We start from the raw sequence: 13299 nt of genomic DNA on the forward strand, positions 1-13299 counted from the left end.
CAGAGAGAGAGAGAGAGAGAGAGAGAGAGAGAGAGAGAGAGAAAGGGAGCGTGCATGAAAGCTCAGAGCTCTGTGCTGTCTCTTCTTATAAGGGCACAAATCTCCTCACAAGGGACCACCCTCATGATCTAATCTTGTCCTAATTATTGCCCGAAGACCCCATCTCTAAATGCCATCACACAAGGGCTCAGGGCTTCAACATATAAATTTTGAGAGGAAACAGATGTTCGGTCTATAACATATAGGTTTAAAATTTTTCACATACCTATAATTTTAGAAGACAAATATCACCATCATCATTTGAAAAAAATAAGAATAGTTAAAAAAATAGGATTCTATAAAACAAAGTTTGGAAAATGATAGCATATACTTTAAAAATAATTAAAATTACAGATTATCTGCTTATCTTTTAGAATTATTCTTAGTCAAGTCTGCCCATTATCTCCACTACTGAATTTGTAGATATTAGCAATGACCTAGACCCATTTGCTTAAGTTTCCAAGGCCTGATATTTACTACACTCTTGAACCAGTTGGTTTTGCTTAAATTGCATTTTGAATGTTAAACCTGAGAACCAGTGTTGTTTTCATGATTCTTTTAGCAACTGGTTTCTTACTGGAGCAAACATATATTTAATTATAGAACAATATTACTTAAAATAGTTACTAAAGCTACAACAACTTTGTATTAAAGATTGTTTTTAGAAATAGGTTTGTTCACTGCCTGTTAACATTTAAAGTGCTTGCCATTTTTATGTTTTTTTATGCTATCTACAATTGTCAAGGAATAATTCTGCTAAATGATAAAGTAGTATGATCTTATTAATTAAATATATTTAGCAAAAGTACACCCGTGTAAAGATAATATGCTTTATGTCAATGCATTATCTATTGATACTTTTATTTTACAATTAAATTGCTATAAGTAATAACATTGGTTTTTTTCATTGGCCAAGAAAACTACCACTAATATTCTAACACTAACCCTAAGGTATACTGTTATGGTAAAACTATTGACCGAGGTATGCATGTGGGAGCCAGCCTCCATTTGACTGGAATGTGGAGGCTTCTAAACCCAAGCCTCCTATTAAGTTATAGTTTTCCTAAGATGCTTGTTTTACTGTTTCCAGGTGACGATGCCAGGGAGGCTGTTAAACATGGCTTGAATGGGATCTTGGTGTCGAATCATGGGGCTCGACAACTTGATGGGGTGCCAGCCACTGTGAGTTTTTGCAAACGCTGAGATTTCCCTTTGGAGTTCCTATTTCCATCACTGTGTTCCTATCTCTATATCTGCCTCCTCTGTGTATGTACTTTCTGTGATTACTTAAGGTGAAATAGGTGCAAATATGTGAGATCTTGGATTTTAAGTTTAGTGGCACCTAACTACCCAAATTATGTTTTATTAATTATTAATTATTAGTAATAATAATTATAAATTATATATTATAATAATTTATTAAACATTTATGTTTAATTAGCCAAGTACATTTATTTGTAACCTATGAAAGTCCCTGTTAAATAAGAAGACATTTGTAGGCAGGGATTATTCTGGCATTCATAGATACATCAATAAGTATGTAAACCGGAGTATGAGAGAAAGGATTATACCATGAATGTTCAAATAAGTGAGCTAACAGAGAATTGTGGGAATGCAAAGGCTTTGGTAGAATTTGAGATCATCAGTACAATTGAGGCAAGAAATCAGGCAGAGGGTTATATTGGAATTTCCTGTGGGGTGGGGGTTGAAAAGCTGCAGAGAAAGGGTGGGGAGGATAACACTAGGAGAAATACCTGATGTAGATGACGGGGTGATGGATGCAGCAAACCACCATGGCACATGTATACCTATATAACAACAAACAAACAGAAAACAGTACAGCCACTATGGAAAGTAGTGTGGAGATTCCTTAAAGAACTTTTAGTTCTACTTTTAGTAGAACTACCATTTGATCCAGCAATCCCACTACTGGGTATCTACCCAGACGAAAATAAGTCATTATTTGAGAAAGAATCTGTCACATTCATGTTTATAGAAGCACAAGTCACAATTGCAAAATCGTGGAACCAACCCAAATGCCCATCAATCAATGAGTGGATAAAGAACCATGGTACATATACATGATGGAATACTACTTATCCATAAAAAGGAATGAATTAACAGCATTTGCAGTGACCTGAATGAGATTGGAGACTATTATTTTAAGTGAAGTAACTCAGGAATAAAAATTCAAACATTGTATGTTCTCATTGATATGTGGGAGCTAAGCTATGAGGATGCAAAGGCATAAGAATGATACAATGGACACTGGGGACTTTGGGGGGAAAAGTTGGGAGGCAGGGATAAAGACTACAAATATGGTGCAATGTATACTGCTTGGGTGATGGGTGCACCAAAATCTCACAAATCACCACTAAAGAACTTACTCATGCAACCAAATACCATCTGTACCCCAATAATTTATGGAAAAATAAAATAAAATAATAAAAACCAAAAAACAAACAAAAAACAATAACTGGCTGGGCACTGTGGCTCATGCCTGTAATCCCAGCACTTTGGGAGGCTGAGGCACACCAATCACCTGAGGTCAGGAGTTTGAGACCAGTCTAGCCAACATGGTGAAACTCTGCCTCTACTAAAAATACAAAAATTAGCTAGATGTGGTGGTGGGTGCCTATAATCCCAGCTACTTGGGAGGTTATGGCAGGAGAATCACTTGAACCTGGGAGGCAGAGTTTGCAGTGAGCCAAGATTGTGCCACTGCACTCCAGCCTGGGAAACAGAGATAAACTCTGTTTCAAAAAAAAAAAAAAGAAAAAGAAAAGGAAAAAAAATTAGCCAGTCATGGTGGCGGGTTCCTGTAATCCCAGCTACTTGGGAGGCTGAGGCAGGAGAATCACTTGAACCTGGGAGGTGGAGGTTGCAGTGAGCCAAGATCGCACCAGTGATCTTTCACTCCAGCCTGGGCAACAAGAGTGAGACTCCATCTAAAAATCAAAACAATAAACTTCCTCTTTGCATGCTGTGTATGTGAGGGGAGATACTTGCTTGAGTTTTGCCTCACACTTCAGAGCAGATTTAAAGCTCATGATGGTGAGAGAAATGTGAGAAAGAATTTTGTGTACGGTGAAGTGTGCTTTTCCCTCAGTGTGTGGGTTTCGCGTTGAGTGGCAAAAGCTTGGGGGAAGGCTGTGGTGTCCAGGTGTCAGTACCTGCACAGAAGAACTTGCTGTACTGCAGATTTTGTTATGTCATAAGTTAGAGCCACGAAGGCAGCATGATGTCATGGGAAGAGCACTGAAATAAGAGTCTTGTCTCACCTTTCTTAGGGGATAAGATATAGGTGAGTAAGTCTCTGAGACTTTTAAGTCTAAACATCTTCACAGCATTGTGTTGCTTACAAAAAGAAAGTGGACAACTTTATGAATTCTACATTTCTGTTAGGTTAGTGCAAAAGTAATTTCACCATTACTTTTAATGGTGAAAATGGCAATTACTTTTGTGCCAGGCTAAATTAGAGTTTGCTTATATGGAGAAATAGTTATTGTCACTAGGAATCCTAGAACAGGTATTTAACTTCAGTTCATCTTAATATGTTGCTTCTGAGAAGTGCTGCTAGGCCCCTGCTATATCCCAGAAAAACTAAAAAACAAGACTGTGTCAAAAATGCATTTATCATTTCATGGTAATAATTTGATCCAGATTGGCTTTGAATTAATTAGAAAATAAGAGGCTAGAATAAAATTGATTTCTAAAATCCGTAGCACTAGATCTTCTCAAATTGAGATTCTCTGGAGTATTTGAATCCTAAGAGCATTATTTGTCAATTTTGCCTTTTCATTTTGATGCTATCTGGACCCAAACTACCTCAAGCTTAGAAATATGACTTTCTTCATGGTGAAAACTGTCAACTGCAAAACATTTTTACAGAATAAGCATTTGGGTTGTTAAGTTCTGGGGCATGTTCTGTGAACTCTAAGAGATTTTAATTTATTTTAAAAAAAGAGTCCATGCAATCCCATCTTTGAGAAACATTTAATATATCAGTTGGCTTTTGCTGTGTAACAAACAACTCCAGAACTTACTGGCTAAACCATAATCATCATTATCTCATTTTACAATTTTGTGGGTTGGCAGTTTGGGCTGAGATCTGCTGAGTGCTCTCCTGGTCTTGGTTGGACTCACTCACATGTGTCTATGTCCAGCTACTAGGTCTACTAGGAGGCTGGCATAGGATGAGCTCGGCAGGGATGCTCTGCATTGTCTCCCATCTTCCAGCGCTTGTTAGGCTTATTCTCATGAAATGGCAGGTCTCCTAGAGAGTGAGCAGAAGCACGCAAGGCCTCCTGAGAGCTAGGCTTAGAATGAGCATCCGGTCACTTCTCTCATATTCCTCTGGTGAAAGCAAATCACAAGTTCAGTTCAGATCTAAGGGGTGGGGGAACAGAGCCCTCCTTCCTTTCCCTTTCTCCCATAATGTTATAAGGAAATGAAGATAGAGATGAAATCATTGCAGTCATTTTTGCAGTTGCAGACAATCAGCAAAATGTATATGGACCAGTGATTTCCTAAGTGTGCTTAGGAAAAGCCCCTTAGGGCTGCGTGGTGAGGTGTGATGGGTGGAGTGGGTAGACAGCCTGGGGAGGATTTATGGGCAGTAAGTTGCACTCTGTCTTTTTTGCGTTTAACGAAGCACCTTTGGTTCCACCTGCTTTGTTTATTTTGAACTGTTCTGCTTTGAACAAAGGTTTCCATACCTAAAGAGTCAGAAATCAAGCGTGCAACAATGAATGCAATAGGAAGGTGGAAAGGTGAGAGCTCCTTGTGAGTAGAAGTTGTGTTTGGGGGAGGGGTTGGTGGAGCAAGCTGTAGAGGGAGCGTTCTGGAAGAGTGTGACTTGAACACAAATGAGAAAGAGGATTCTCTTTGACAGTCAGATCCTTGTGGGTTTCTTTCCACATCCCTTACTCTGCCTGACATTACTGCCTTGAATATACCACGTCCTTTATAAAGTGTTTGATAAAACAGCAAATAGAGGGATGAATAAGCAACAGTATACAGGGATATTACCATATTTTCCTGGAGATTAACTCCAGTGGAGTTAAGCCTACAATTACTTTCCCGAAGAAGCAGTAAGAAAATAGCTAAAATGAATGGTCTCACAGATGTATAGAAAGCTGAAAAGAGGGAAACATTAACAGGGCTATAATATAGTGAGTTTGTCTCCTGTATTTATTTATCTAATCTGTTCTGATCAGAATTATTTTGTGTAATATATACCTAGTAAAACTGCAGCTATTGAAAGAAAAAGGGAAGGATTGAAACGCTTAGCAATAGATGGAACATTGTTGTTCACAGAAACACGAAACACCAATCTGGTCTCGGTTTTTTAACCCAGGATTCACATTTTTAAGTATCTTTATTAGTTTACTTTTAGGCTAGGGTAGGCATTGGAAATTACCTAAACACACTTGATTTGACTGACTTTGAAAATGTGTATTGAACCCAAGCTAGCTAATATTTTTCTTTGGTTCTGGTTTCAAATGGGGAAATATGCTTAATTATAGCTTGCATCATCGCTTGGAAATTGTAGCATTTATATGTTGATGTAACTTGCCTGAATGCAAAAAGAGGACTATGTATAGGAAAAGGGACATATGTAAATAGATCCAAAGCATGTTTGGCAAGGCAGGAAAGCCAAAAGGAAAAGAGGAAAATCACATTACCTGCCAAACATTTAGGGGCCACATGCCAAGTGTTACCTCCACTTCCTTCGAATCTGTAGCCCTGTTTGGTCTTCAGCCTCATACATAAAACTCCATTTAAGTTTAGACTCTAAAATTTTAGGGTAGAGGTAGGATAACCTTTGAATGATTTCAGCACAATTATTTCGAACAAGGTGGACTTCAGTGTGTGGCAGCTTCCTCAGCATACATTTTAAATAGGAACTGTACTTATTTAGATTTTAACATTTTGAGATGAATGTGAGTGATTTCTACAGATTTCGACCTCTAGCCCACCTTGTAAATTGTTTTTATTCTAAAATGCAGTCACATCAAAGTAGCCAATTGTATTGGTTACCCACTGCCATATGACACTATAAAATGAATAACCCCAAACTCATTGATTGAAATCAGCGATCATTCATTTCCATGAAAGTTTGTGTTGACCAGTGTCTACTGATTTAGGCTTGGTACTAGCTAGGTGGCTGGTATCCAACTGTCTGTCAGCTCCAGCTGGGCTTGGTTGTGCTAGCTCTGCTTCCTGAATATTTATCCTGGGGCCAAAGATGAAGAGAAATAATACCTGGTGGAAGCTCTTCTCATGGAAAATGACATGGTGCAAAAAGAATAAGTGGGAATGCATGAGGTTGCTCAAGGCCTGTGCTCAGAAATGGCAATCTACCAACTCTGCTCACATGTTTTTGGCTGAAGTGGCCAAAGCGTGCAGGCAAGTGCACTTTGATGCCAACCTAAGCCCATCATCACCAATTGACAATCAAGACCAGAATCTTCATGGTGGAAGTGATCATACTTCCTTAAAATCAAGAAAACTATTTTCATAGAGAGTTCTCTGATATATGGTTGGATGGAAAATAGTTTGGATGAGAAAGTAAGAGACTACTTTTTTTTATTAGTTGTGTTTGCATTTTGCACACTGTTTGCACTATTATCTGAGTATGAATTTTAACAGTTGATTTGCAATGAGTAATGTTCAGAATAATTTATGTCAACACAATACTTCATTTACTTTTACACATTTTATTATCCCAGCACTTTGGGAGGCTGAGGCAGGCAGATCACTTGAGGTCAGGAGTTAGAGATCAGTCTGGCCAACATGATGAAACCCCGTCTCTACTAAAATCACAACAATTAGATGAGCATGGTGGTGGGCGCCTGTAATCCCAGCCACTTGGGAGACTGAAGCAGGAGAATCGCTTGAAGTCTGGAGGTGGATGTTGCAGCAAGGCGAGATCGCAAAACAGCACTCCAGGTTGGGAGACAGAGCAAGACCCTGTCTCAAAAAAGAAAAGAAAAGAAAAAAAAAAGCTAAAAGCAAGTGTTTTATGTTCTCATTTTATTATAACAATCTTTGAATATAAGAAACAAAAAAAAGACAACCTTGCCCTTTAAAAGAAAAATAAGCTACTGATTTCCAAATTTAGTTGGTGTTTTAGTTACTAGCATTTGTACCTCTCTTCTTTGAGGAGGAAATAATTTTACTATTGACTCCAAACCTACTTGGCTTCTTTAACTCTAAGCCCTAGCTGGATGTGTCAGTGGTTTTTTGGAGGTGGAGGTGAATAACAATTCAGTGTTAACAGAGTCACATTATTGAACTTTTCTTTCCCAGATTGATGCTCTGCCAGAAATTGTGGAGGCTGTGGAAGGGAAGGTGGAAGTCTTCCTGGACGGGGGTGTGCGGAAAGGCACTGATGTTCTGAAAGCTCTGGCTCTAGGCGCCAAGGCTGTGTTTGTGGGGAGACCAGTCATTTGGGGCTTAGCTTTCCAGGTAATTGGACAAAGAAATAAATATATAAAACAGACAATTTGACAGTAAAACAAACAAATAAAACAAGTTAGACTGATTTGCACAATAATTTTGTATCTTGGTTAGGGGGAGAAAGGTGTTCGAGATGTCCTTGAGATACTAAAGGAAGAGTTCCGGTTGGCCATGGCTCTGAGTGGTAAGATCCATTCTTCTTTACAACTTTCTTTTCTTTTATGGTCTTTAAGTCAAGGTCCTTGGTGGAGACAAGTGAATTTGAAAGGGAAGAGTGTGAGATCATTTGGGGTATATTAAATTTGATGTTGACCCCATCTTGACAGCTTTGAGAAACTCTACGTGTGCATAGTCTCTAGTAATTACTTAATCTTTATATTTCACAGCTTTATGAGGAATATTTTGGTATGAGTACTTAAAGTTAGATGCAACATCTTATTCTTTCTCATCTCATAATGCATGAACACGTAAATCTACCTGGATAGTCAACACCTCCCTTTGGATAGCTAAGTGACATTCAAAACCCTTACCTGTCCAAATCTAAGCTGCTAACTTGCCATATGAAACCGGCTCCACCTGCAGTTTCTCCATCAGTTCATGTTAATCCAGTAGTTTCACTTGCTCAGTCAAAAATCTTCAGTCGTTCTTGACTCTTCTTTTCTCTCACACCTTCACAGCCATAGGGGCTCTATCTTCGATCTTCAAAATATAATCAGAATCTGACCTCCCTGTCATCTCCGCTGCCACTGCCCTGGCTAGAGCCATCATTGTCTCTCTTCCCATGGACATTGTGGGTGAGCGTGTCTGTCCTCACCTCCCTAACCTCTCCCAGTCTATTCTGATTATGGCAGCCAGAATGCTTCTTTTAAAAATTAATTGAGATCATGTTAGTTTTCAGATCAGAAAACCCCCAGTGGCTCTTAGTTTACTCAGAGTAAATGCCAAAGTCCTTGCAGTGGTTTATAAGGCCTCATGTGGTTTGACTCCCGTTATCTTTCTGATCCCAATTTCTACTAGTGTGACCCTTACTTATTGTACCCAGGAGACACGTCTCCTTGACGTCCCTTGATTGTATCAGATATGTTTCAGTCTTGGGGTATTTGCAATGGTTGTTCCCTCTGCCTAGATGCTCTTCCTCCAGATAGCTTCATGAATAACTTCCTCTCATCTTTCACGCATTCACATAAAGTGTACTTTCTTAAAGGTGCCCATCCTGATTACTGTGTTTAAAATAGCAGTTCATCCTCCACCCATCCATTTGACTTCCAGTTTTCTTTTTTAGTTTTCTTTCATCCTTTTTCCACAGCACCAATTGTCTCCTATATATCATTATCATAGAATTTCCTTTTAAAGTTATAGGCATCATATATTGTGTTCCCCCTTTAGAACAAAAGATGCATGTGGCAGGGGGCTTTGTTGTTTTGACTACAGTATTTCAGTTCCTAGAGCAGTGCCTGGCACACAAACAATACTTAATGAGAGAATGAATAAATAAATAAGCGTTAAAATATTACTAGTGACTATTTCTAATTTGACTCAGAAAGAACCAGTAGCTAGAAAGAATAGCTGTGAGTTAATTATCAGCTACCCAATTTTTGAAGGTAAAGAGGGTTTCTTTTCTGCAATCCATGTGATCTGTATTGTTCCCATATATAGAACTCCCCAGATAAATGGTCTACTCACTGCTGTACTCAGACTGCAGACAGAGCCTCAGCGAGAATGCCATTCTGTGAATCCTCACTACGCATTTTAATTTGCTACAGACATATCCTAAAAGAGAGCTTTCAGTCACTGACTCTCTATTAAATGTGGCAGAAAGAATATACTCTTTGTGTTAATAAAAATATGTGCCAGTCATTTTGTGTTAAGGACTGTTTAGGTAATAAAAAATGGTCTCATGCCACATAAGATTTGGCAAGCCTACCTTGAATCATAAACCTTACATTTGTCAAATTTTACATTCCTTGGGAAAACGATTACCTGCCTGATTATTATTGCATTCAGTTCATATTAAACGTATGCATTATTTTTTCAGGGTGCCAGAATGTGAAAGTCATCGACAAGACATTGGTGAGGAAAAATCCTTTGGCCGTTTCCAAGATCTGACAGTGCACAATATTTTCCCATCTGTATTATTTTTTTTTCAGCATGTATTACTTGACAAAGAGACACTGTGCAGAGGGTGACCACAGTCTGTAATTCCCCACTTCAATACAAAGGGTGTCGTTCTTTTCCAACAAAATAGCAATCTCTTTTAGTTCATTGCTTTTGACTTTTCAATGGGTGTCCTAGGAACCTTTTAGAAAGAAATGGACTTTCATCCTGGAAATATATTAACTGTTAAAAAGAAAACATTGAAAATGTGTTTAGTCAACGTCATCCCCTGGCAGGCTAAAGTGCTATAACCTTTAGTAAAATTGGAGGTAGCAAACACTAAGGCGAAAAGATAATGACCTCATTGTTGATTAACCTGCATTGAGTTTAGATGTCTTTAAAACAGAGGTTCTTAAATGGTAAGCTCTGGTTCAAAGTGCTGGAAATGCCTGATTCACAACATTGAGAAGGTAACACTGGATAGAACCGGATTGGGTGGTGGTAACTGGTGATACTTCTTTGAATGAAGATTTACAATCACATCTTTAGTGTCTGAATATATCTGAATATTTTGGGATGTATGTTACTTCTTAATCAGAGACGAATAAAGCATTTTTGGAAAGAAGATATATAGTCCATTTGTAACAATGTGAAATTTTAGTTTTAATTTCTGAACCCTAATTATCCCCTCGTTTCCTTTCTGCATACCTCACTGGTTCTCCTATGCCTCCTACTTCCCTTTCTTTACTCTTTTGATTCTTTACCATTGAAAACCATGGGCTAATGTAGCTTCATCATGTGTGAGGACCATGTCAAATGAAAATGTGGGCTGCTTGTTCAAAAAGCAAGATGAAACCCTTTTCCTTTCTTCCACAGTTTTTCTCTTAACCTGTCATGGAGTCTTTTGCTATCTCATGTTATGCTTCCTTGGGCATGGGGGTACCCACATGGCAAGAGTAGAGTCTTCTGGGTGCCTTGTAACTTGCCTCGACCTTCCCTGTGCCCATGCCCAGGACCCTGGCAGGGTGCCAGGCAACTATACTGAGCAGAATGCCTAAGCCAGCAACCAGGAACTCACTTAGCAGACGTGGGGAGTTGGCAGGAGCTGGAACAATGTATGATGCAAGGCTCTTAGTGTCCCCAGCACAAGTTCCACTGTCATATCAAGCTTTACTTATAAAACAAAAATTCAACGATAACATTATTAAGTATTTCAAGCCATCAACCACAGAGCATCAAACCCAAGCCCGAGACCCCTTTCTGAGCATGCAGCCCTGTCTACTGCACTAGGAGCACACCCTTGAAGCCCTGATCACGTGACTTTTACATTCATTCCCAAACCAAGTATTTGACAAATTGGAGGTGAACTAGGTAGCCTAAGTAATTTTGAAGTTGATTTTTCATTATCTCTCTGGTTGCTCAACCACTATGAGGTACTGAATGAAACAATTCAGAGAATCACCACCTGAAAACGTGATTATTATATTATGTATTATTATTATTATGCTTTATTATTCTCAGAACTCTCTCTCACTTTCTCCTTCTAAATGCTAGGGCATTCCTCGAAATTAACATGAACACAAAAAGATTTTTCTTCTGAGAATATATACCAGTTTGGTAAAAAAGAATCACTTAAGCTTACAAAAAAGAAAAGTTATCCCTTAACTTTTCTCCAAATACACAGAGTAAATATTTCTATCATATCACGTAATTGTTTTATGCTTTTCTAATTAATACTAATCAGTGAATAAGTATATAGTAAGCGTCTCTGATTTCCTCTACAGATTCAAAATGCCTTCTCTGTTGCCACTGAGTTTCCATTTTGACTATATCACAGTGTGTGGTTGTGAGGGCACTTGCTTAAAAGTTGATAACTTCCCAGAAAATAGAGATTGGCAAGTGGTGTTTTATGTAAGGTTTATGCAAGTAACAGTGAGAATGGGGATTACTGGTCTTAATTTGTGAGTTTCTCATAACTTTTAAGATTCCCTGAGCCACAATAACTCCTTTAATGTAGATTTTCATTTATGTTTTCAGAGTTGGAACATATCTGAATGCTTTATGTTTGATAATTTTTTCATAATCAAAGATATACAGCTGTTTGCTTCTACTTTTTTAAATGACTGATATGGACCCAATTGTAACAGTAGTGAAATCCAAATGTCTAATGGTTAAAAGAGGAATGGTGTGTGTTGGTTGCACATTCCCTTCCAAGGGTTTTGTAACTTAGGCTTGATAGATAGATTTCTTCGAGGAAGCCAACAAACTCTTCTCTTCCTAGGTTTCTTGAAATGTGATGGGGGAAGGGGTCACAGGGCTTCATAGGGGCTGCCTCTGCCTTTCTTGTATGTTATTTTGTGTACATAGTGCTCTATAGCAGTTTCTCAAGCTTTAATATTCATCAGAGTCACCTGCAGGGCTCCTTAAAACAGATCGCTGGGCCCCGCCCCATGGATTCTGTTGCAATCCTCTGAGTGAGCCAGCTATTGACTACAGGCAGAGAGGCCAGGCCTCACCTTAAAAGGCCAGCTGCTCCTTAGCCAACTGATACGTTTTCATTGAATTTCATTTCTTATTGACATATGAAATGCATACAGCAAAGTGTGGAAGGTGCTGAAACCTGAGTGTATCAGTGGCTACACTTTACATTTACACCTATAAGCCTACCTCCCAGATCAAAATATAAAACATCTCCGTCATCTGCAAACATACTCCTTCCACCAGAGATGAACCTATGCTGATTTTCACTGCCATTGATTGGTTTGTCACTAGTTTTCACATAAGTGGAACCATACAGTGTGCACTTCTGTGTGTAGTTTCTTTTGCTTGTGATATGTGAAGTTCATTCATGATGTTGAGTTAGCTCTGGTGATTGCTCTGTAGTAACCCATTGTAGGTATGTGCTACAATTTATCTATCTCTTCTCCTATTGGGTTATTTCCAGTTTTCTGCTGGAAGTTGATTCTAACTGATTTTTGCAAAAATGCGAATTCAGTGTTATTTTATGATTTTTCAAGAAAGCAAGACATTTAGATTTTTATGTAAAAATTTTTAAATGTTGGACGATAGTTAACATTTTGAACACTGAACAGCTCATGTTAAACATGGATGTGGCCCACAAGCCACAAGTCTCAACCCTGAAACATTTTATCCTCATGGATGTTTTCCTCATGGCTGAAATCACTGTTATGCCCTGACACAGAATCCTGGCTGAGACCTGTAGCAGTGATGGGTGCTTATCCACAGATATTGCCAGAATCTCCTTTGTTTAAGCTTATTTATATTCAGCCACCTGGAATAATGTGGGTGTGAAATAAACTTCTCTTTACCAGGCTTGGGGAGCCCCGGTTCCCAGGCCTGTAAGAATGAATTGAATGGTATTGATGCTTCTTAGCGTGATGTTTGCAAACTGCATTTGGGTCATTGCTGTGTTATTCATTTGCTTGTTTATCTTGCCAAAACATTGCCATTTGTGAAACAGCTTTAGAGGGCTGTGGTGGATTAGGAAAGCATGAAAGGAAGTTGTGGCTTGTTCTCAAAGAGAGAAAAGACTTTTCATTATAAAATTCATAATTTATTTACTGTCTGATGGGCTATGTTGCATGTCAGTTGCATAGCAACAAAATAAAGTTTGTCTGTTTAGGAAAGTCCGAAGATTTCTTGTAACATAAAGACAGAGGATGCTTTCTGAACTTATATTTG

The 13299-nt window shown here is 38.5% G+C and overlaps 1 protein-coding gene across 2 annotated transcripts in view; it reads left to right on the forward strand.

The window, feature by feature from the left end:
• HAO1 (hydroxyacid oxidase 1) overlaps positions 1–10222 on the forward strand; it is a 50341-nt gene extending 40119 nt beyond the window's left edge. For both annotated transcript variants that reach the window (XM_032295447.1, XM_032295449.1), the window contains 4 exons: positions 1130–1221; positions 7354–7512; positions 7618–7687; positions 9539–10222. In XM_032295447.1, the coding sequence (XP_032151338.1) occupies positions 1130–1221; positions 7354–7512; positions 7618–7687; positions 9539–9609 (392 nt within the window). In that variant the 3' untranslated portion in view covers positions 9610–10222. The remainder of the gene's footprint in view (positions 1–1129; positions 1222–7353; positions 7513–7617; positions 7688–9538) is intronic.
• The last annotated feature ends 3077 nt before the right edge of the window (positions 10223–13299 follow it).

The sequence above is a fragment of the Sapajus apella genome, unplaced genomic scaffold, assembly GCF_009761245.1.
Source record: "Sapajus apella isolate SASKATOON/1434 unplaced genomic scaffold, GSC_monkey_1.0 scaffold33, whole genome shotgun sequence".
NCBI classification, from domain to species: Eukaryota; Metazoa; Chordata; class Mammalia; order Primates; family Cebidae; genus Sapajus; species Sapajus apella.